This window comes from Dermochelys coriacea, chromosome 4, assembly GCF_009764565.3.
Source record: "Dermochelys coriacea isolate rDerCor1 chromosome 4, rDerCor1.pri.v4, whole genome shotgun sequence".
Taxonomy (NCBI): domain Eukaryota; kingdom Metazoa; phylum Chordata; order Testudines; family Dermochelyidae; genus Dermochelys; species Dermochelys coriacea.
The window spans coordinates 145,047,142-145,069,808 of NC_050071.1; the positions used below are offsets into that span (position 1 = coordinate 145,047,142).

Consider the following 22,667-nt stretch of genomic DNA (forward strand, 5'->3'; position numbering starts at 1 on the left):
AGCCCAGCAATTCCACTTCCAACCCCTCCCAGTAACACAGGGCCTGGGATTCCTCCCACCCCACTTGGGAACAATAAGAGAGAAGCAGTTCCAGTAACATCACTGGACTCGGGCCTGGTCTACCCTACAGAGTTCGAGTAAGGTCCACATAAGGCAGCTTACTTCGACCTGTGTCTACACTAAACTGTCTCTCCCTCTGATGTAAGTCACTAATTGACTTAATTGACTTAATAACTCAAGTGCTACACCTCTTGCGGAGGTGAAGTCGATGCAGTTAGGTTGACACGTTGTCAATGCAGACAGTGTGCTACTTACATCTACCGTTGCTGCCTTTCAGAAACCATCCCACAATGCCCCACACTGGCAGTTAAATGGGTGCAAGTGCTCCTGGTAAGGACTCTCGTGGCTGACACAAGGAGCGTAGTGTGATGTGTAAAACCAATTCAATGACTGTGGTGGTTGTATATCGATGCAACTTAGGTCGACTTAATTTTGTAGTCGAGACTTGCCCTTAGATTTAACCTTTGCATGATGAATTCCTGACTGCTTTGGTAACCAGCATGGGACGTACCAGCAGGTTACATTATGAAGTATTACATGCAACAGGACACAACTGTTTCATTTTCACTAAGAGAGGTTCCCCAGACCCTAATTGGGCATCACTAAAATCTAAGCAAGGTGTTAACCTGACAAAAAGGCAGGTGTGTTAAACACACACATGGATGATGAGCTGGTTTGTTTGTGCAACTCACGGAATGCGCCAGGCCATGGCACTGGCTCACGGGCTGGAGCTGCATTTTCAGTATGGACACACATCAAGCATATTTTATAGGTTTCTTTGTAGTAACAGCATTTAGCCTATTCTGTTAAAATGGAGTAGTGATCTCGGATCATCCCCACTAATAAAACAAGCAGCTGTGGGTCCATTCCTGTTGGATAACACCAACAGACAGTACTAAGCAGTTTGGCTGCAGTATTAGGTTCTAAACTTCCCTTTTATGTTCATGTCTTTCAATGCAGAATTTAGATCTAACAATAGCAATTTACCTCCTCAAGCCAGATTGCTGGGAAAGCAGGCATTGTAGAGGATTGGCGGATAATGCTCTGGCTGTGATGAAAGGTTATTTAGAAAAGGGCCTATTGCAAGGCACCTAAGCACACCACAAGTCACAATACACAAAGCATTAAAACATTTTCCAGGCAATCCACCCACTCCAAGTTCTCCACACTATCTCTGTTCTATAAAGGTTCTTGTACAGCCCTCAGCACTGCAGAATCCAAGAACCTTTCAGTCGAGCGTTAAGCAAAGTGACTTGTCACATGTGGTTCAGTCACTTATTGTTTGATTTAGTTTTGAATAAATGTGTACGTGCTGCTCTGTGCTGATGTCCAAGGAAGCCTGGCTCTGATCCAGGCCCTGCCCCAACTCCACCTCTTCCTCCAAGACCCCATCCTCACCCCACCTCTGCCCCACCGAAAGGCTGTGCAGATCAGCACCTCCTGCTCCCTCCCAGCCTCCTGTCTGCCGCGAAACAGCTATTCGTGGTGGATGGGAGGGAGGGGGAGGTGCTGATCCGCGTGGCCTTTCAGTAGGCAGGAGGCACCGAGGGGAGTTGGGGGGGCTGCCAGTGGGTGCTCAGAACCCATTATTTTTTCCCTGTGGGTGCTCCAGCCCCAGAGCACCCACAGAGTCAACACCTATGGCTGGAAGCCAAAGAGAAACTCACTCATCACATCCTACCTGGAGTCCAGGGAACAGAGCTCCAGGACCAAATACACTGGGTGCTAAAACTTGTGATATACAAGGTGGGTGAGCTAATATATTTTATTGAACCAGCTTCTGTTGGTGAGGGTGACAAGCTTGGAAAACAGAAGTTGGTCCAATAAAAGATATTACCTCACCCACCTGGTCTCTCTAATATTCTGTGACCTACAGGACTAACAACTCTGCCAAAGGCATCTGATCATAAGAATGGACCTGCCTCTCTCTCCTTGCTTTCAGGGTTAGGGTCTGATAGAAAGGGCACTGGATGAAGAAAACCCTCTCCCAGAGGGAGCGCACTGAGTGCATGCATCTGAACATGGCCATACAGGAAGCACAACATTAAAATGCGATCCTGTAACCAACAGCTCCAGTACCCTGGATCTGATCAGAGGCTTGTAATGAGTTTCCCACTTGCCGGTGCTGTGAGGATTTCCACACTGGCGCTGTTTGCTCATACCACTAGGTTGGACTCAGAATCCGTATGGCAAGCCACTCTCCAAAAATCATAGTGTTGGAACTGCAGTACCAGACTCCACTGACCTGGGCACATCTGGGGCCTCAGTGACAAAGAAAAGCAGTAGACAAGGGATTCTTTCTAATCAAGGTGTGGGATCCTCGCTTGGTAGCCTCAGCTCTGGCTCTATGTTTGGCTGTCCTAGGTCTGTGCTTGTCTGCTGGGTCTGGATCCTTCAGAAGCCACGTTAGGCACACAGCCAGGACTCGTAGATCAACCTGAACAGAGCCAGTCACCTCAATGGTGAGCAGAAAGCTGACAATGGACACACACAGGGTCAGACCCAGCTGACAGGGCCTCATGAGCTTCCCATCTCAGTAGGAGTGTGCCAGGCAACCTACAGGTCCAGATGGAACCCAGGCCACGGCATCTCCTCTCCTCCTCCTTTAAGGAATCTGACTGATTGACTACAAACAAAATATGCCCCCTAGGGCAGATGAAAGAAAAAGATGAGGGAAGCGTTGAGGACAGTGTGTGTGGCTGGAGACCACTGCACTTTCTGTGGTTAGAAGGAAGAGAAGGGGAACCCCTGGGCCCCTCCGGGATGGGAGGAAGAGGCCTAATGACCACCACTCTCCAGAAGATTTCCATAGGGTCAAGGTGCTTCCATTACAAGGCACAAGTGGGAATCTGCAGAGGCCACTGGCAGAAGGGACACGTTATACGAAGCACTGCTTGGTTAAAGCTGGTCAGCGTGGCTCCATGACAAAACTCTTGCCTCAGATATGGGGAGAAAATAGGCCAAAATAAACCACAGTAAGATGCCACCAGGATAATGGACCCAGACATATTTAGTGCCCTGTACAAATTAATTCAGCACTGAACGTAATTTACTTCCCTTTGGCTTTTGCATTCTCAAGCCAGCACATGAGACAATATTTGCTATATTGTGGTCACAAGTTGCTTTAGGGCCTACATCTCTTCAAAAGACAGGATTTGGGGGAGTTCATATTTTTATGCTAGTGGATGTATCAAAAAAATAAAGTAAGAACTCCCCAGTCTTATTTCCAACAATTAAATAGCCTTGAATGTACTGGTTCCCTTGACGTGCCATTAACGTGAGCTGCACAGCTCTGGCTGTTGCCACATGCCCGCCAAGAAGATGCTCACCTTTTTGGCCTCCTTTAGACGTTTCTGGAGGTCAACCTGTTGTTCCTGCATTTTGCTCTTCCACTCCTGCACCTGCTCCAACTGGATCTTGTATTTCTCCAGCTCTTTCAGCTTTGCTTTGTCTTCATTTCGCTTCATCTTCAGAGTCTCCAGTTTCTCCTCCAGGTCTCTGACTTGAGAACGCAGGTTCTCCTCCTCCTGCACAGCCAGGGGGAAATGGGAGGTTACTCTGAGAATTAGAAATGTCATGTAACAATGGATTTCCCCAAATACCTCTAATTTAATGCACAGGCAACAAAACCTTCCAAGAGAATTCAACCTTCTGAGAATTCGTCCTCAGAATTCAGTCAACCCTTTTCCAACAGCAGCAGCATTAAAGGCCTCTTAGAATAATTTCATTCACTATATTCTTCCATTTCCAAAGCCAGTATAATTTTTTAATCTCATTGATTTCAGAGTAGCAGCCGTGTTAGTCTGTATTCGCAAAAAGAAAAGGAGTACTTGTGGCACCTTAGAGACTAACAAATTTATTAGAGCATAAGCTTTCGTGAGCTACAGCTCACTTCATCGGATACCAAATGCATGCCACAAGTACTCATGGAGCAGGTCCTCAAAGAATCATCATGGAGCAGGTCCTCAAAGAATCAATCCTGAAGCACTTAGAGGAGAGGAAAGTGATCAGGAACAGTCAGCATGGATTCACCAAGGGAAGGTCATGCCTGACTAATCTAATCGCCTTTTATGATGAGATTACTGGTTCTGTGGATGAAGGGAAAGCAGTGGATGTATTGTTTCTTGACTTTAGCAAAGCTTTTGACACGGTCTCCCACAGCATTCTTGTCAGCAAGTTAAGGAAGTATGGGCTGGATGAATGCACTATAAGGTGGGTAGAAAGCTGGCTAGATTGTCGGGCTCAACGGGTAGTGATCAATGGCTCCATGTCTAGTTGGCAGCCGGTGTCAAGTGGAGTGCCCCAGGGGTCGGTCCTGGGGCCCGTTTTGTTCAATATCTTCATAAATGATCTGGAGGATGGTGTGGATTGCACTCTCAGCAAATTTGCGGATGATACTAAACTGGGAGGAGTGGTAGATACGCTGGAGGGGAGGGATAGGATACAGAAGGACCTAGACAAATTGGAGGATTGGGCTAAAAGAAATCTAATGAGGTTCAATAAGGATAAATGCAGGGTCCTGCACTTAGGATGGAAGAATCCAATGCACCGCTACAGACTAGGGACCGAATGGCTCGGCAGCAGTTCTGCGGAAAAGGACCTAGGGGTGACAGTGGACGAGAAGCTGGATATGAGTCAGCAGTGTGTCCTTGTTGCCAAGAAGGCCAATGGCATTTTGGGTTGTATAAGTAGGGGCATAGCGAGCAGATCGAGGGACGTGATCGTTCCCCTCTATTCGACACTGGTGAGGCCTCATCTGGAGTACTGTGTCCAGTTTTGGGCCCCACACTACAGGAAGGATGTGGATAAATTGGAAAGAGTACAACGAAGGGCAACAAAAATGATTAGGGGTCTAGAGCACATGACTTATGAGGAGAGGCTGAGGGAGCTGGGATTGTTTAGTCTGCAGAAGAGAAGAATGAGGGGGGATTTGATAGCTGCTTTCAACTACCTGAAAGGGGGTTTCAAAGAGGATGGCTCTAGACTGTTCTCAATGGTAGCAGATGACAGAACGAGGAGTAATGGTCTCAAGTTGCAATGGGGGAGGTTTAGATTGGATATTAGGAAAAACTTTTTCACTAAGAGGGTGGTGAAACACTGGAATGCGTTACCTAGGGAGGTGGTAGAATCTCCTTCCTTAGAGGTTTTTAAGGTCAGGCTTGACAAAGCCCTGGCTGGGATGATTTAACTGGGACTTGGTCCTGCTTTGAGCAGGGGGTTGGACTAGATGACCTTCTGGGGTCCCTTCCAACCCTGATATTCTATGATTCTATGATTCTACTCCTTTTCTTTTAATCTCATTGAGTTTCATTTCATCCACAGAACATGGTTAATGCTTCTTCATGTGCTGAGAGATGGCCTGGCCTTCAAAGGTGCTGTGCACCTGCACTTACAAGTGACTTCACAGGGATTTGTGGGTGCTCAGCCCTTCTGAAAATCAATAATGTACAAAATTAACTCACCTAATTCCCCTCTCCTGCCCCTAGGGGTCAGAGTAGTGACACGTGCAAGGAAAAAGTGTCTCCACTAACAGGACTGGGGTGCTAATGTGACAAGCTATGTGATTTTAAATTACAGCATGTGTAATGGCTAATGCTTTAAGGCTTATTTAAATGAAGTTTAACAACTTGCAGACACACACAAACTATGCCCACTGTAAACTGGAGAATTATTAGTTGATGCCATTGGGTTACTCTACTGAGTGCCAAAGGCACCCTAATCATTTCCCATCTCTCCCCTATCAGTTGCTCCGATACGATGGGGCAGTTACTATACCAAAGGGGGTTAAGCATGGCTAAGAGATTTTGCATGTTGGATTCTGAAGGTTTCGGAATCATGGCTCTGGACACTCATCTCTAGAAGGAAAGGCTCAGTGCAAAATCCAGCACATGTGTAAGTCTTCACCCAGGTAAGGATGGAGCACTGCCCTGATCTCCTCAGCAAGGTGACAGTGTCATAGAAGCATCTCCCCTCCGAACCACAAACTAGCCATTGTGTCTGACTGCAAAACCCTCTTTCAGGCTTTTCTAACCAGTGGGCTCTCCAGAGACAAGCAGGTGAGAGCTTTCCCACTGAAAGATAACCCAGGTAACCAACATCAACAGGAGGTCACTCGACTCTTAGGACAAAGAGTCATTGGCTGAATTTGGGCTGTACCAGTTGGGTTTCAAAACCCAGTTCAAAGACAGCCTTACCTTTTACAGGTGTAGCCCACAGAGGATTCTGGTGCCATCAAGCAACACTTCATCTTGATCTGAGCAAAGGCTGCTCAAAGATGAAGCAGTGTATGCTGGGACCTGAAGTGTCTCCTCCACACCAAAGTTGAAGGTGGCTGCAATCTACTCCAGTGCATGAGAATTACGCACAGTCCCCAGGTTCCTGGCAAGCTTCTAATGCAGCCCTGTTGGGTCCCACCCTCTTGAGGTGAAACATCTCTTCTTGAAGCCCTTCATGCTCCAAGGGGACTTTGACTCTCCCTAGACATGTTTAAGGCTAACATGTTGTTCCCTGGAAACCTATCTCTCTGGTAACTGGAGAGCTGCCTGCACAGGAAGGAAGAACATCCCTCAAGCAGCACAAAGCCTGGAAGGTATTATGCAGCCATGCTTGGGCTTTTCCTGATGGGAGAATCACAGATCCAAGCAGAACTCCCAGCAAGGCCTTGGTGATTGAGCAGACAAAGACGTTCTCCCCCCTGCACCAATGTTCAGTGAGCAGCAGTCACCTGCCCGATGTGAACAAATGGGTGCTGCTCAGCATGCTGACAGCAGAAAATGCCTTCAGGTGTTTCAGAAGATTCTTTGCTTGGATACAAATCATGCAGCTACAACACTGGCACTCACTCTTGATTGAAACGTAGGTCCCCCATCCATTTGAAGTCTAGTTCATTTTTTTAAATAGCTGCAACTAGTTTGGGGTTCTACACCTGCTCCCAAGCACCCCACCAACACCTAGTGAGTTTTACTATCACATTTTCCTATTTTCTTTTTATTTATCCCCCCGGCTGCTGTGTGAAAAACCTACACAAAGAACAGCACAAACTGATGGACTCTGCAGAGCAAACAGTGGAATTGATGAGGCACTAAGTGTTGTCAAATACCACAGTTTTTTTTCTTCTGTGTTCTCAGCTGATTTGGGCATCAGTAACAATGCTGGCAAGTTTCAGGAACAGGTTTTAGGCACAGGTATAACTGAAGATGAACCCTGAACTAAATGAGGCTGGAATGCCTTTTCCCTCCACTTTGGTGCTTTTTCCAAGCTCACAGCTTCATACAAAACCTCAAATGCTTTTTCACATCTTGTGCTATTACTTCTGTGCCCTCCTGTCCCAAATCTTGCATAAACTCGACATTCAGCTAATTAAGAAGGTGCAGGAAGGAAGTAATGAAAAACTATTTTAAACAACAAAATTGGCCTAGATAGTAATCATAAGCCATCAAACACCCATTAAATCACCCAGCCCATCTCCAAGGTCAGGGCAGGTTGTTCCCCACAGGATATTCCCTAGCAGTTTGTCCCATCTCAGAGGATGGGGCTTCTCCACCTTCCCTGGGGGAGAATATTCTTCAGCCCAGCACCCTCTCAAGGTCAGATCATCAGTCTGGATAGTCAGGCAAAACAAAACACCCTTTGACTTTCCCCACCCAAGAGACCTAGAGTGTAAGCCGTGGGACAGAGTCAAGAGCCAGGGGTCTAGTCCCAGCTCCAATCTGTGTGACCTTTATCTCTGTGCCTCAGTTTCCTCATCTCTAAAATGAGATGCCGCCATATTCCAGTCTCACAAAGATGCTGGAAGGGTTAATGTTTGTAGAGTACTGAGCTAAGCAGTGGTATTCTCACCACCATGAACTCCTTTCCAGCCTTGGGGTTTCACCCCACATCTGCCCTTGGTCTACTCTTAGCCATGCTATACATATTCATCTCAGAAGACAATCTGTTCAAAACCCCGGATTGCTTTTGCAGCTCTTCTCTGTATTGCTTTCAGTCTGTAGTTGTGTGGTGCCCAGAACCAACTGGGCTATTCCAGATGCAGTCACACGAGTGCTGTACGGAGACAGAACACAAGAGCGCACCCCTGGCCGTTTTTGTTGGAGCATGGGATAGGGTGTGCTGATAAATGGTTCCCCCGCCACACACACACACACACACACACACACACACACACACACCCCATGCCTGCTTCCTGTTCTCTTGCCTTTGAGCACTCCCCTCTCCCTCCCCACTCGGGTAGAGAAATCAGACAGCCACAGGCTGAGGTGAAGGTTCCACACCCCTGGGGCATTGCACTGTTTTACCTTTACCTTCGTGGGGGAAGGAGCTGAAGGAGGGGCCACCGGAGAGGTCAGGGAAGGAGCTGGAATGACCGGCGCAGCCAGAGGCGTCTGAGCAGGTGTGCTGGGCTCACTGCTACTCATCTCGCCCCCTGAGGCGGAAGCGGAGCCAGAGGGCCCAGCTGTACCGCTGGATGCTGCAGAGTTGGGAGTCCGGGTAGGCTGCAAAACAACATTGTCAAGAGGGAAAAAGAGTCAGAACAGCACTTGCTTTGGGAAGGATCTGCCATCACTCACCACTGTCTCCACCTTTCATTCGGGCCTCGCTTTTAACTTTGCCTCCATGTTATTCTTAAAACAAGCCCTTCCTGGGACAGAGCACCATTACCAATTATTATGGCTGAGGGCCTGTGACTCCCAGGGCTGGTTCCAAAACACATGAACCCAGGGAGTGAAAAGCTGTAGGGTGTAACTACTGCAGAACCAAAGGACTTACTGATGATCCTAGAACATGCAGGCACTGTGCGATATTCTACTTACCTGCAAGGGCCCGTGCTGGGCACGAGCATACAGTCCCCACTAAGCATACCCGATACCTTCAGAAAAGGGCTTCTGGCAAGGCTGAGGACAAGAAACATTTTGCTTCACCAGTTAGAGGGTGGTAATAGTGGGCAAGGGAATTGTAAAAATGGGCCAGTGCTAACCCAGCAGATCCACGCCACACCTTGAGTCCTATATGCTGCTATGAAGAGACAACACTATGTTTTCGGTTCCCTTTATTACTGTGAGCCCTGCAGAGCTAGCACTGCTCTGGGCAAGGGAGCTGGAGCTGGGATCCTGTGCCCAGGTCTGGGGCCCACAAGTCAAGATGGATGCTGATAAATTGGAGAGGGGTCAGAGAAAAGCCATGAGAGTGACGGAAGGGTCAGAAAACCTGCCTTGTAGGGATCTCTAAGAGCTCAGTCTATTTAGCTGAACAAAGAGACATTTAAGGGTGATTTGATCCCAGCCTATAAGTACCTACATGGAGGAATAAAGGGAGCAGAGGAAGGTCTAACATGATCCAATGGCTGGAAGTCAAAGCTAGACAAACTCAGAGTGGAGATATGGCATACATCTTTAACAGTGAAAGTAATTAACCTTTGGAACAATTTATTGTGGTGAATTCATAGATACTAAGGTCAGAAGGGACCATTCTGATCATCTAGTCTGACCTCCTGCACAGTGCAGGCCACAGAATCTCACCCACCCACTCCTATGAAAAACCTCACCCATGTCTGAGCTATTGAAGTCCTTAAATCATGGTTCAAAACTTCAAGGAGCAGAGAAGCCTCCCTCAAGTCAACCATGCCCCATGCTACAGAGGAAGGCGAAAAACCTCCAGGGCCTCTCCAATCTGCCCTGGAGGAAAATTCCTTCCCGACCCCAAATATGGCAATCAGCTAAACCCTGAGCATAAGGGCAAGATTCACCAGCCACATACTGCAGAAAATTCTTTCCTGGGTAACTCAGATCTCATCCATCTAATATCCCATCTCAGGGGATTAGTCCTATTTACCCTGAATATTTAAAGATCAATTACTTACCAAAATCCCATTATCCCATCATACCATCTCCTCCATAAACTTATCAAGTAGAATCTTAAAACCAGATAGATCTTTTGCCCCCACTGCTTCCCTTGGAAGGCTATTCCAAAACTTCACTCCTCTGATGGTTAAAAACCTTCGTTTTTAGACTTGATTTCAAGTCTAAACTTCCTGGTGGCCAGTTTATACCCATTTGTTCTTGTGTCCACATTGGTGCTGAGCTTAAATAATTCCTCTCCCTCCCCTGTATTTATCCCTCTGATATATTTATAGAGAGCAATCATATCTCCCCTCAACCTTCTTTTAGTTAGGCTAAACAAGCCCAGCTCCTTAAGTCTCCTTTCATAAGACAAGTTTTCCATTTCTCGGATCATCCTAGTAGCCCTTCTCTGTACCTGCTCCAGTTTGAATTCATCCTTTTTAAACATGGGAGACCAGAACTGCACACAGTATTCTAGGTGAGGTCTCACCAGTGCCTTGTAGAACGGTACTAAAACCTCCTTATCCCTACTGGAAATGCCTCTCCTGATGCATCCCAAAACCGCATTAGCTTTTTTCACAGCCATATCACATTGGCAGCTCATAGTCATCCTATGATCAACCAATACTCCAAGGTCCTTCTCCTCTTCCGTTACTTCTAATTGATGCGTCCCCAACTTATAACTAAAATTCTTGTTATTAATCCCTAAATGCATAACCTTACACTTCTCACTATTAAATTTCATCCTATTACTATTACTCCAGTTTACAAGGTCATCCAGATCCTCCTGTATAATATCCCGATCCTTCTCCAAATTGGCAATACCTCCCAGCTTTGTATCGTCTGCAAACTTTATTAGCACACTCCCACTTTTTGTGCCAATAGTAATAAAAATAAAAAGATTGAATAAGATTGGTCCCAAAACCGATCCCTGAGGAACTCCACTGGTAACCTCCCTCCAACCTGACAGTTCGCTTTTCAGTAGGACCCATTGCAGTCTCCCCTTTAACCAATTCTCTGTCACTGACACTTTTAAAATCAAGACTGGATGTTTTTCTAAAAGCTCCGCTCCAGGAATTATTTTGGGGCAGGTCTCTGGCCTGTGCTTTGCCGGGGTCAGACTAGATGATCACAATGTTCCTGCTGGCCTTGAAATCTATGAATTTTAGGGGACTAGAGAGGGGCAGATCCCAGGAGTGACAATAAATGAAGCAGCATTAAGGAGTTTCTAACATCTAACAAAAGCTATACAGAGAAATAATGGAGGGGCACTTATGGGGGAGGTGGCAGTAGAAGAGAAAGCCTGACACTTGTGACAAACAGACCAGCCTTTGGACCTGCAAAACTGTGTCCAATCACCCAGCCTGGGTCCAGCCAAATATAGCTTTGGTTGGAGACTCTCCTACCTAAACAAATGATGGACACACCTAATTCTGATAAACTTCAAGCAAGAGTGCCCCGAAGGCCTCCAGAGCCAGCCATTTGTAAATGGCATTTGCGTATTTGCATTTTCTGAACTTTAATTCAATGTATTATTCAGAATTTAGCAAACAGCTGGTATTGGGTACTTGGAGATTTTCAATTTTAAAGTCTGAATTGTTTTAATTTGCCATTTTAATCTTGTTTCTTCAGCATACCCTTGCAGATTTCACTCCTGCTTCTTGGGAGAGTCAAATTGTCTCTTTTGCATGCTGTTCTTTGTCTCCAACTTTATGACACAACATGGAAGTTAGTAGTTTTCCTTTTAAACGTATTGCCATGATACATGGTAAATTCTCACTTCATCTAGAAGGGGCAGGGTTCCCCAAGAAGAGCCATGCTCAGTAATGAAGCAAGCCTACAACATACCATCACAGGCGTGGTAACAATGGACACTACACTGTGAAATGGTGTTTTCTGGACTGGCTGGAGCTCCCAGCAGTGTGGCGTAAAAGGGCTGCAATACAGGTGAGGCGATGAAGGGAATCTTAAGTCCACAAAAAAGCAGCAAACTTCTCAGAAAGTGCTGATTAGTGCTTATCTTCAACTCGTAAGAACATAAGAAAGGCCAGACTGGGTCAGACCAAAGGTCCATCGAGCCCAATGTTCTGTCTGCTGACAGTGGCCAATGCCAGGTGCCCCAGAGGGAGTGAACCTAACAGGTAATGATCTAGTGATCTCTCTCCTGCCATCCTTCTCCACTCTCTCTGATAAACAGAGGCTAGGGGCACCATTCCTTACCCATCCTGGCTAATAGCCATTAATGGAGTTAACCTCCATGAATTTATCCAGTTCTCTTTTAAACCCTGTTATAGTCCTAGCCTTCACAACCTCCTCAGGCAAGGAGTTCCACAGGTTGACTGTGCGCTGAGTGAAGAAGAACTTCCTTTTATTTGTTTTAAACCTGCTGCCCATTAATTTCATGTGGTGGCCCCTCGTTCTTATCTTATGGGAACAAGTAAATAACTTTTCCTTATTCACTTTCTCCACACCACTCAGGATTTTATAGACATATACATAACTCCTCTCTGACATGCATTTCTAACGGACCCATTGCTGTTCTATCGAGGTGTGTTAGAGTCAGTCAGCTAATTTATTGAGGGTTAGTTTCATTTTATCCCTTGGCATTGGCTCTTTGGTGTACACACCACATTTATCAAGTCTCAGGGCTGGTCTACACTGACCACTTACCTCAGCATAGCTATTTCTCAGGGGTGTGAATAACCTGAGGTTCACTGCACTAGGTCAATGCAAGGATTCTTCCATCGACCCAGCTATCGCCTCTTGTGGAGATTGATTAACTACAGCCATGGGAGAACCCCTCCCGGGGCTGCAGTGAATGTCTAAATGGCAGCACTACAGCTTTGTCGCTGTCACATTTTAAGCGTAGACATAGCCTAACTCCCAGCTCAGCTCTACATTAGCTAGGATACAGCCAGGCCATCACTCCAGATCAGCATGGGCACCGGCACTCGAGAACCATTTACAGCAACGAGCCAACGCTGCCTGAACCTGCCTGAGCAGCAGTCGTTCACCGGGACATTGAACTGTGGCCCCCCAGCAGGCACCGCGCTGTGAGTGCTCTGGGCACATGACGCAGAAGTCTGGCCTACACAATGAACTGATGGAGGCACAGTGCCCTATGGAGAAGCAGGCTGCTCCATGTTTCCCTCTGAAACTAGGAGTATCCAGCCTTGGTCCTGGGAAGAGACTTTGTGGCACCAGCCTCTACCAGGCATATGCCACCTCTGAGAAGCAGGCTACTCTACACAAGCAACTCTTTGCTGAAAGGAATTTTCATAGTACTTTGCAGATAAAACCGCATTGCCAGATCGAGCTGTCAGTGTCCGTGGAATCAGGGCAGTGTCACCAGTGGACAAACCTAGGAGAGTCTTCAGGGAGTGACACTGCTGAATGGCTGGAAGTATTGGGGTGCTTAAAGGCCACCAACTGCAGCTTGGAGCCTGGACCTCCCGAGGTGGATAGGGCCAGGGGGAGATGTTGGACCTAGAGCTTGTTGAGTCTGGTAACACCTCTCTATGGGAGGGTAGGACACCAGGTGTTCTGAGAGCAGCATTGGCAAGGCCCCTATTCAAAACACTAGTGGATACTAACATCACTGCTAGCTATCAAATGATACTGAACCTCCCGTTTTGGGAGGAGTTCATGGTGAAGCAGCTCTGGCATTGCCTAGAGCCCTCTGACTTCAGACCTGGGTCCGGGGCAAACTGCATTAGTGGCTCCAGCTGATGGACTCTTCCTAGCCAAGGCTGAGGATGTGGTGTGCAGGAGGAGTTAGAATATTTATCACTGACCACGAGGGGCTATGGACACATCTGTGGTCTGTCAGAGTTAGCTGGAATTGCCTAGGGAGTGGCTCTGCTCCCTGCGGACAGAGAATCCCACTGGTAAGTTGAGCAATAGCTTTGGTTCTGACAAACACTTGTCTGGGGTCCTGCAGGGTTTAATTCAGTCTCCCCTTCTGATCAGGGTGTACCAGGGAACACTAGGAGGGGTAGTAAGGAGACATGGGGGGAGATGCCTTCGGTATATAACGATACTCAGCTCTGCGGAGGGAGTGTCTGCTAGCGGCCTTGCCCTGGAGAGCTAGCCAGCTGAGATAATGCTAACAAGGCTGGGGGAAGGAGCTAGCAGAACTCATTAATATTGGATCAGCATCTGCTATTGGTCACTATAGTTTGTAACTTGGGCTTTCGTCTATCTATCTATCTATCGATTTTATTTGATTAGATAGGTTAGACCCCAGGTGCTACTGGATGTGGAAGCAGCAAACATCACTAAAGGTGCCACGTTACTATCTGGGTGGAATGGGGTGACTAATGGCCATGTCAGTCAGATGCAAGCCTACTACACTTATGTGCCTTTGTTTCCTCAAGATCAGACCACCATAAAGCGTTCTCCATGGGGCTACATCTTATCACTCAAACTGAAGGGGATGCAGAATGCAGCAATCCATTTAAACCGTCTCTCTCTCACTGGGAGCACCCTAGGAACTGCATTGGCTTCCAGATGGAATTCAAAGTGGTGGCTCAAACTTCACACCCTAAATGGTCTGTCCCATAATTACCCCAAGCAGCCGCCTCTCCTCCCGTGGCACATGACCAGAGCAGCAATCAGCCCAGATATTCAGACGGGAGCCCTCTGGCTGTAAGCGAGAGTATGCTGCTAGCAGGGTACAAAGGCTGCGGGACTCAAACTGGCCTCTTTTCTTGATCCCTTAGAATAGAAACGTGAACTCTGGTCACACAGCGAAGCCCATCACTTCTCCCAGGCATTTGGGAGGGAACATTTGAGGGGAAGATTTTATTTACTATTGGGTGTGGGTGTGAGTGTGGGTGTGTGTAGAGAGAGATGTGTACACGTATTTGTGCCACACCTAGTTTGGTGGGACCCCAGGCCACACTGGGGTCTCTGGGTGCAACTTCAGTATAAACAAACACTTCTATGGGGTAATGACTGAAGATTTCTAATATTGTCAGAGCATGAATGGGAGCCTATAGGTGGAACAACATCTTTTAATAAACTGAATGAACAAATAAATACATCTTCCCTGACTGGAGTTAGCCACGCAACCCAGTGAAATCAAAGACACAATCAGAGCCCACCACCTCATGAAACAGAATGCAATTGTTTAGAGAGATGAGGTGGGTGACTTGGTATCTTTTATTGGACTGACTTGTGTTGGTGAAAGAGACAAGCTTTTGAGCTACACAGAGTTCGTCTTAGGTCAGCCGACGAGTTCTGTGAAGCGTGAAAGCTCGACTCTTTCACCAACACAAGTCAGTCCAATAAAAGATACCACCTCACCCACCTTGTCTCTCTCATATCTTGGGACCAACATGGCTCCAACAACACTGCAAACAGAGGAAGTGTTTGCCATTTACAAATCATCATGTAGCCACAGGCTTTTGGAGGATCTGTTTCCAAGCTGTAGCCTCCCCCAACCCTGCTTCTCTGCGCTGCTAGCAGCAGATTTTGTTACACACAGCAGGCTCTCTCCACAGCCATACAAAATCCTGGATGACTTTGTCGTTGTCTCCTTAAAAGAGACTACTCAGAACTCCCTCCCCCACAAACAACCTCAAGCCCCCTGTGGCAAAGTACCCCATAAGGTAACAAACAACAATCAGGGAGAGCCAAGGTATAACGTTACCACAGGGACGCCTTGAGGAGATAAAGTAAAAATAGGATCACCAAGGCATTTTTATGCTCTAATTCATTAAATTAGTTCTGAGTAACAGCAGAGAGTAACAGCCTTGATGACAATTTCACCCTTGCAGATTCACCCCAGGGAAGCATCTCTATCTGTAGAGATTTCCCAGGTTCCCCAAAAGGATGGGAAAAGGCCACAGGAAACAGACTGGAGTTTAGCATTTAAGTAATGATCAATGCCCACTGACCACAGCTGTTGGTTCTCACCTTGGGCCGCCTGGTGGTGGTCTGCAGGGCAACAGGAGTAGAAGGCAGAGTAGGAGAAACATTCATACAGGGAAAGACAGGAACAGAGAGACAGACAGCAGCGGCAGTAGCAGCAGGTGCAGAAAAGAACAAGGTAAAGGAAACAAAAAGACATTACCGCAGTTAGTGCACATAGCATCAGGACAACATGCTCAGTCCCCCATGCTCCCACGACAGTCCCAGGTGAAACAGAACCCTGATGTGGCTCCCCTCACTCCCAGGCTAGAAAAATCTTTCCGTCATTTGCACTGAAGACACCAAAGTTCTACCATGGCCACCCCTATCCTTAACATGCAGATGCAGGACCGCAAAGATCTTCCCATCAGGAAGTCTTCCGCCATGAGACAGGAAGCCTGACTACTTGGACAATGGAGACACCCTGCATGCTGACACCTGCTATCCTTGCAGCTGCCCTCAGGGCATCCACAACCTGATCCATCTAATGGACTCCTGGAAAGATCTCAGAAAGGCATAGTTTGGGCTCCCTTGGCTTAGCCGGAGAAACACCCTGCTGAGTTGTACTGCCCAGGGTTCTCAAGGCTTCCGCTGGCAGGAGCCTGGATTTCACTCACACACACCCTTTTCCTAGACGGTGTTACTGAAGCTCAAGTGTCACTAACTGCCCAAAGAGAATCCTCTTGCTCCTGCTTCTAACTCCTTCAGTTACACCATCACAGGCTTTGCATTTTGTGAAGCTTCTCCTCAAACATGGAGGCATTTTGTGAAGCTTCACCTCAAACATGGAGGCAATGCCATTTCCCCCTTGGCTCTGAAGAATAAAATGTGTCACGTTATCAAGTAGGCCCATTCAGACTTAGGCACCTGTCCTCTGTATCAAGGAAGTTGATAAAAGATTACAACAACCAATCTGGCAACACCACACCTACGAATTTTTCACACTATGTGCCTCCTTGCTCTGTGGTTACTACACATGGACTGTCCCATTATGTGGTGCCTCGTCGACAAAGATTTAACAGAAATCAAGACACCAGGCAGGAGTGAACTTGGAGCAGCTTTCTTCGGCCAGTGTGTAGCAGGGAAAGCATGAAGGGATATACTCCCTGTCCGTGTCACTCCCATTACTGGGAGCTAATCAGACAAGGAAAAAGAGCTCTGTTCCGTCACACTTAATGGTCTACACAATATCACCGGGACACATTAAACCCCATTATATTCTGCTTTCCTTTACCATTAAAAGGTAAAACGATGCACTAGGAAGTCTTAAGGTTAGCAGGACCAGAGCAGGTCAAAAGAAACCAGCCCTCATGCTCCTCCCCCATTGGGTGGCACGAGGAACAAGGCCTTTAATCACACGAAGTCTACTGGCAACTACCTGGCTGCTACAACCACAGACACGCTGGCCAATGCAAGGCCCTGTAAAACAGCTGGGCTGTATGTGAGAGACAGGTAGACAAAGCTTCAGAGTTTAAGCGAGGCAGTGGTCCACATCTTTATCTGATATGGATGGTCTGACTCGCACGTAAGACTTTGGTAAACCAGGAAACACGTGGCTTCTAGTAATCCCTCTCTTCCTTTTTAATATCAGAATTGCACAGAATAGTCTAAGGGTCACACAGTAAAATGCAAATCCCTTCGAACACCTGATATGTGGCACATCCTTTGGGGATAAATCCTACTTTGCTCACAATTCCAGAAGAAAACTTCCCAGAGGGTCTAACTCTGGGTAGCTCCTACTTTTAACATAGAAGTGAAAGATTTACAGCCTCCAGAGCAGTTTTCTTACTTTGCAAAACACTAAATCAGGAAAGTGTTCCCACCAAGCAGTAGAAGCTAAAAACCTGGAGATGAATTTAGCTTTGAGGACTGGCAGTGTAAGGTCTTCCAGAGTGCTTTGGAAAAGCTGAGAGTCTCTCAAAACATTCACAGGAAAACCCATTCTGTGGAATGAATCTTTGAAAACCTGATGCAACTATCTGTTAACTCTGGCCCTCCCCAGGGGGAAGACTGCAGAAGAGCCTCCATAAAGTGGCCCTGCTCTGAGAAACCCTCTCTTCTCAGGGATTTAGCAACCCAGGCATGTTCTGGTGTTCCGCTCCTTGCCAAGCACTGGGCTGCCACTACAGCATGTTAAAGAGGAACTCAACAAAATCTCTATTGTCAGAGAAATGTTGCTTCAAACATGGCTCCTGCTGTCCTATTATGGAATGGTTAGCACCAAAAAAGCCAGAGCCAACAATGGAGAGGCTAGCTGGATGGGCCTCTTGGCTTACAAGAAGCAGATATAAGGAGTTCTTGGTACTTGACAAAAATTTGTAGCCGAGGACTGAAATATTTTAAACTGACAACCAACTTTGCACATTCAAGAAATACATCAGTGCTGCCTGTTCCAACAGGTGGATTTATACTAACGATAAATACTCCCAAGGGTGTTAATGAAGCCCCCTGAAAGATACACCAGCATCTCAGATCAACCAACCTTGAAATGGTCACTTCTTGGGGCACTAAGGAAGTTGAGAGCATCTTTCCTAGATTAAAACATACAGAATCCTAACAAAACTTGTCTCCTGGCAGCTCTAACTAAAGCTACCCTGCTATTCCCATTAAAGGAAAAACAACTAAGGAGCAGGCAATAGCATTTTTAATCCTTGTGCTGTTTCCCCTGTGTTATTAGGCCTAGTTTAAGGGTGGAAGGTCATCAGTTTGGTCCCAGCCCATCATACTCACTTTGTAAAGATGATACAGCCTGAGGTGTCAGCTATAAAATTCACTGGGGGAACAGCTCATTTGTAAATGAAGGTCATAACAATGGTTCACTGATCTAATCAGAATATAGAACAGACTGGTCTTGATGCTGCCTAGGCAGATCTGCTGTGGGTGTCCTGTATAACATTTGCTCGTTTCTTCTAATGAACGTTATAAAAACTACAATCAAAAACTTCCCTCCCTTTGGCAGGTATTCCAGAGCCCCAGGGTGTGTCTACACAGCAGCCCAGGCAGAAAGACTCACACCAGTGGGACTAGAGCTAGCATGCTAAAATTAGCAGCGTGACCGTTGCAGGTCAGGCTGCAGCTCAGGCTCCCAGGCCCACTCAACTCCCTAGGCTGAGAGCCCAAGCTCCAGCCCGACCTGCAACAGCCATGTTGCTAATTTTAGCGCACCAGGGTAAGACGCTAGCCGGGCTAACAGGCTTGCTCCAAGCTGCAGTGCAGACATATCCTCAGGGTCTAGGGAGCACTTGCTGGTCGCCTGCAGAGAGCCAGCTAGTTACAGGTGCTAGCTGGTTTCCAGCCAGTACAGGCCTCTGAAATACAGCTGGAAATATATCCGGTACATTCCCAATACTCATTTTCCATGTAAGCAATTGCTGCAGGTACCACAGGGAAGTGGTAAGATTGCCAGTGGAAGGGGAGCTGGTCTGTGTGGCCACGAACAGAAGAGGTGGTGGCACTCTAGTAAGAAGTGACCCACTGCTATGAAAATGTTTGGGAACCTCTGTCCCACAGCTATGTCTGATACCTGAACTTTTTGAGGTCCCAGAAGAACAGGGCTACCAACTTTACCAGTTACAGCCTAATGAAGAACTTGGGGCCGCTTAAGAGCTCAGAAAGCTCTGTATCAAGTATTCCAGCCATGAATATTTCATTAGTCAGTGGTTCTGAACTGTGCTGCATAATGCAAATAAATATTTGATGCCATTCTGTAACCTTTGTTCCTCCACAAGTCCCACATTCAATAGGAAAAGAAGTATCTGGGACCCAAAATAGAAACACACAGGCTGGGAAAGCTTCACTGTCAGCATGCAGAAATCAGGAAAGCCACCTGCTAGCTACCAACGTCTAGAAGAGCAAAGCATGGCCTAGGAAGTCCGCCTTGCCCTGTCCCCTTCCTCTTCAATATAAAGGTGCAGCCCCCAGACCCTACTGGTCCCAACACACACCATTCCATCTGGAGTAGAATGGTCTCAATTTGGATCAAGATAGCAGTGTTCTCTGCTGGCGGCTGTAGGTGTGTGCTGCACCATATATTGACTATGAGAGCAGCTGCAAGACTCTCCATTTTAAGACCTCTAGGTGTGGTCAGTGAGCTCCTAGTAAGTTATCACAGGCCCAAAGCCGGGGCTCCTGAACCACAGGAGCAGCATCCAGCTGGAATTCTCAGGTTACATACTGAGCACAGGATGGGAACACGTGCTCCTTTTAACTGCACGTTTCCACACAGGCTACTCTTATAGCGTGTGTGAGCGTTTCCAGCACCCAATGGGTAAGCCCTGCTTGCACATTAGAGGAGCTGGAAGCTGCTGAAGATAGGTACCCTAGGAACACAAACACTTTACTTCAAGAATGCAGCACCTGAGCCCACATGAACCCATTACTCAAGTCTTTTCCAGAGGATGCTCAGTAGTTGGATAAACCTGCAGGAATTAATGTAGCTTCCCATTAACATAATGCACGTTCTGTGCATTATTGCTAACTGTACCTTACAACAAGAAGCTTTACATAACACCTTCAAGAATCTGAGAGACCTAGCGCATGATGGGCTTGCTCACACTCTTAGAAGTAGCCAAATACAGAGCAACCATAGGAGAAAAAAATCCTACCAGGAAAGGAAATTTTAATATAGGGAAAATGCATATAAATCAGGTAATGATGGCAGACTTTAAAACTTCCCTGGAAGAAATTCAGGCTGGCCTTAACAGCCATCAAATCACTAGAAATTGATGTATATGGATCTTGGTTTCCAGACTTGGCCACAGCTCCATTATCTTTCTGCTCCCAAGAGCAATACAGAATTAGCATTTACAAAACTTTTCTTTTGGAAGAGGATTTTAAAATAATCACCATACAGGAGCGTGGCACTCCCTTTGGTCATCTTAAGATTCCAGATCCATACACCAGGTGCATTTACTGGAACAGAATTAAGAAAAGACCTTCTGGCTGCTGCAGCTGAAACAATTAAAGTGGCAGGGAAAGGTGTACATTTGCTTTTGGGCTATTTGTATTTTTAAATTTGTATTTCTAGCAGATCACTAGATCTAGATCTCACTAATTGCTCTTTTGAACTTAAAACTCTGATATGCTAAAAAACAAACATAAGGACACCCAGAGAACAAAAATCAGAGTCTATACTGTAACCTACAGAAAAATATCAGCTCGACACAGGAAATCCACATAACAATAATCATTTGAAATTCTTAAAACACAGGCAAAAAATAAGAAGCAAAAGAGTCAATTAGCCAGCACTGCCAGAGAAGAGAAATAAAAATTATTAGCATGCAACTTTTATACAGCAAGCAGCAATATCCTCCAGCAGCAGTGGTAACGCTAAACCCCTGTCCTCTGATGTGAGCTGCAGAGGCACTGCATGCCACACAAACATCAGGCTGTCAGGTGAAATGGAAAAAGGACTTGAACACAAACTCAAAAGAAAGACTACAAATTAAATTCAATTGCATCGTTTTGTCATTACACACCCACCCGCCCGGCTTGTCTCCCAGAGACACCTCAAAACTGAGTTGGAAACTCAAAATTAAAGCTCTGCAGTCACAACATACCAAAAAAAAACCAAACAAAAAAAAACAAAAAAACAACCCAAGCAAAACAAAAAATGTTTAGAAGCAGCGTTAAAAATGATCATGTGGATACAGTGGATTGTACCTTCCGTGTTGTTGGGGCCTGCCTCATCATTGCAGAAAAGACAGATGGAGAGAGAAAGAGAAAGAGGGAGGCAGAGAAAGAGAATGTTAAAAGATTCAATCACAACAATGCAGCTCTCTGTAGACAGTCTCTCTCAAGCACAGTCTGCCCAGGAGCGCTTGCAAATGGCTGCAGCTTTTCCTTTTTATCTGCCATCCATCGACCCTGATAATCCAGCAACTGCTTCCTGAAACCCAGACTGCTAGGGACGCCGTTAATTAGCAAGACTCTAGTGTGCTGGAGTGCGGGTCCATCCTAGCAGCCGGAGCCACGGGCCACACTTCCCTTCTCCGCTGGCCTCTCCAACCACCGCCCCGGGCTCCTCATTACATCATCACTTATGGATTTTTCCCTCCCCTCTCCAAGTTCTTAAGCAGCCCTTGGATCCAGGCACAGCACCAGGGATTGAGTTGATGCTTTCCTTCCACAGGGAGGAGGGATGCACAGGGACTAACGTGCTCCTCTGTAACCTAGCAACACTTTAGGCTCAGCTGTCTCACTGGCTAATGAGAACATTTCTTCATCTCTCCTCCAGCAATAATGGGCCCAGCTCAGCATCTACGCATGCACGCAGAACCCTTGCAAACCTCTTCACATGATACAGTCCAACCTCCCTAGCTACTGGGAGCAGCCTACACACCAACCACAGGATCTACCAGAGCCTAAGGAACTGGTTCAAGGGGCAAGTTTGTTAGTTTCTGCAATTTTAAACAAACACAAAGTCACCTTATAGTACTGAGAGTTCACCACCCAATACTACTCCGTGTTCCCTCCTTCCCCATTCATTCTCTCTCACTCAGACACCTAGCTTCACAAGCACACAGGAAATACAACAGCAAAGAAGATTTTTTAAGTTTATTCAATTGAATAGCTGCATGCAAAAATAGAGCCACAGTGAAAGCCGCATCAGAGCCCAGCCTTGAGAGCCTCCTGCCTTGACAGTTTGCCCCCAAAGGCTGCCAGGGCATGGTCAGGAGTCCCTGATCCGCCATCAACAGGAAACACTGCAGTTAAGCAGACATTTCTGAGCGCTAACAACTGGGCTTCGGGGCACTGACAAGCTTAAACCTCAGATTTAACGCCTTTAAAGTTTTCTATCATTCCCAGGCTAATACCTGCCTAGAGGCCAGTGGTTGAGATCCTATTTCCCTTAAAACA

At 46.7% G+C, this 22,667-nt stretch overlaps 1 protein-coding gene across 22 annotated transcripts in view; it reads right to left on the reverse strand.

Annotated features, from left to right (window-relative positions):
• The window catches only part of DCTN1 (dynactin subunit 1), a 143,139-nt gene that overhangs the window by 26,978 nt on the left and 93,494 nt on the right, over nucleotides 1–22,667 (reverse strand). For 8 of the 22 annotated variants that reach the window (XM_038399000.2, XM_038398997.2, XM_043512905.1 and 5 more), the window contains exons 5-6: nucleotides 8,361–8,552; nucleotides 3,390–3,587 (exon numbers count right to left, since the gene is read on the reverse strand). In XM_038399000.2, coding sequence (XP_038254928.1) covers nucleotides 3,390–3,587; nucleotides 8,361–8,552 — 390 coding nt within the window. Of the gene's footprint in view, nucleotides 1–3,389; nucleotides 3,588–8,360; nucleotides 8,553–15,815; nucleotides 15,837–21,470; nucleotides 21,489–22,667 lie in introns of all 22 variants that reach the window. The other 14 variants (XM_043512900.1, XM_038398991.2, XM_043512906.1 and 11 more) reach the window with 2 other exon arrangements.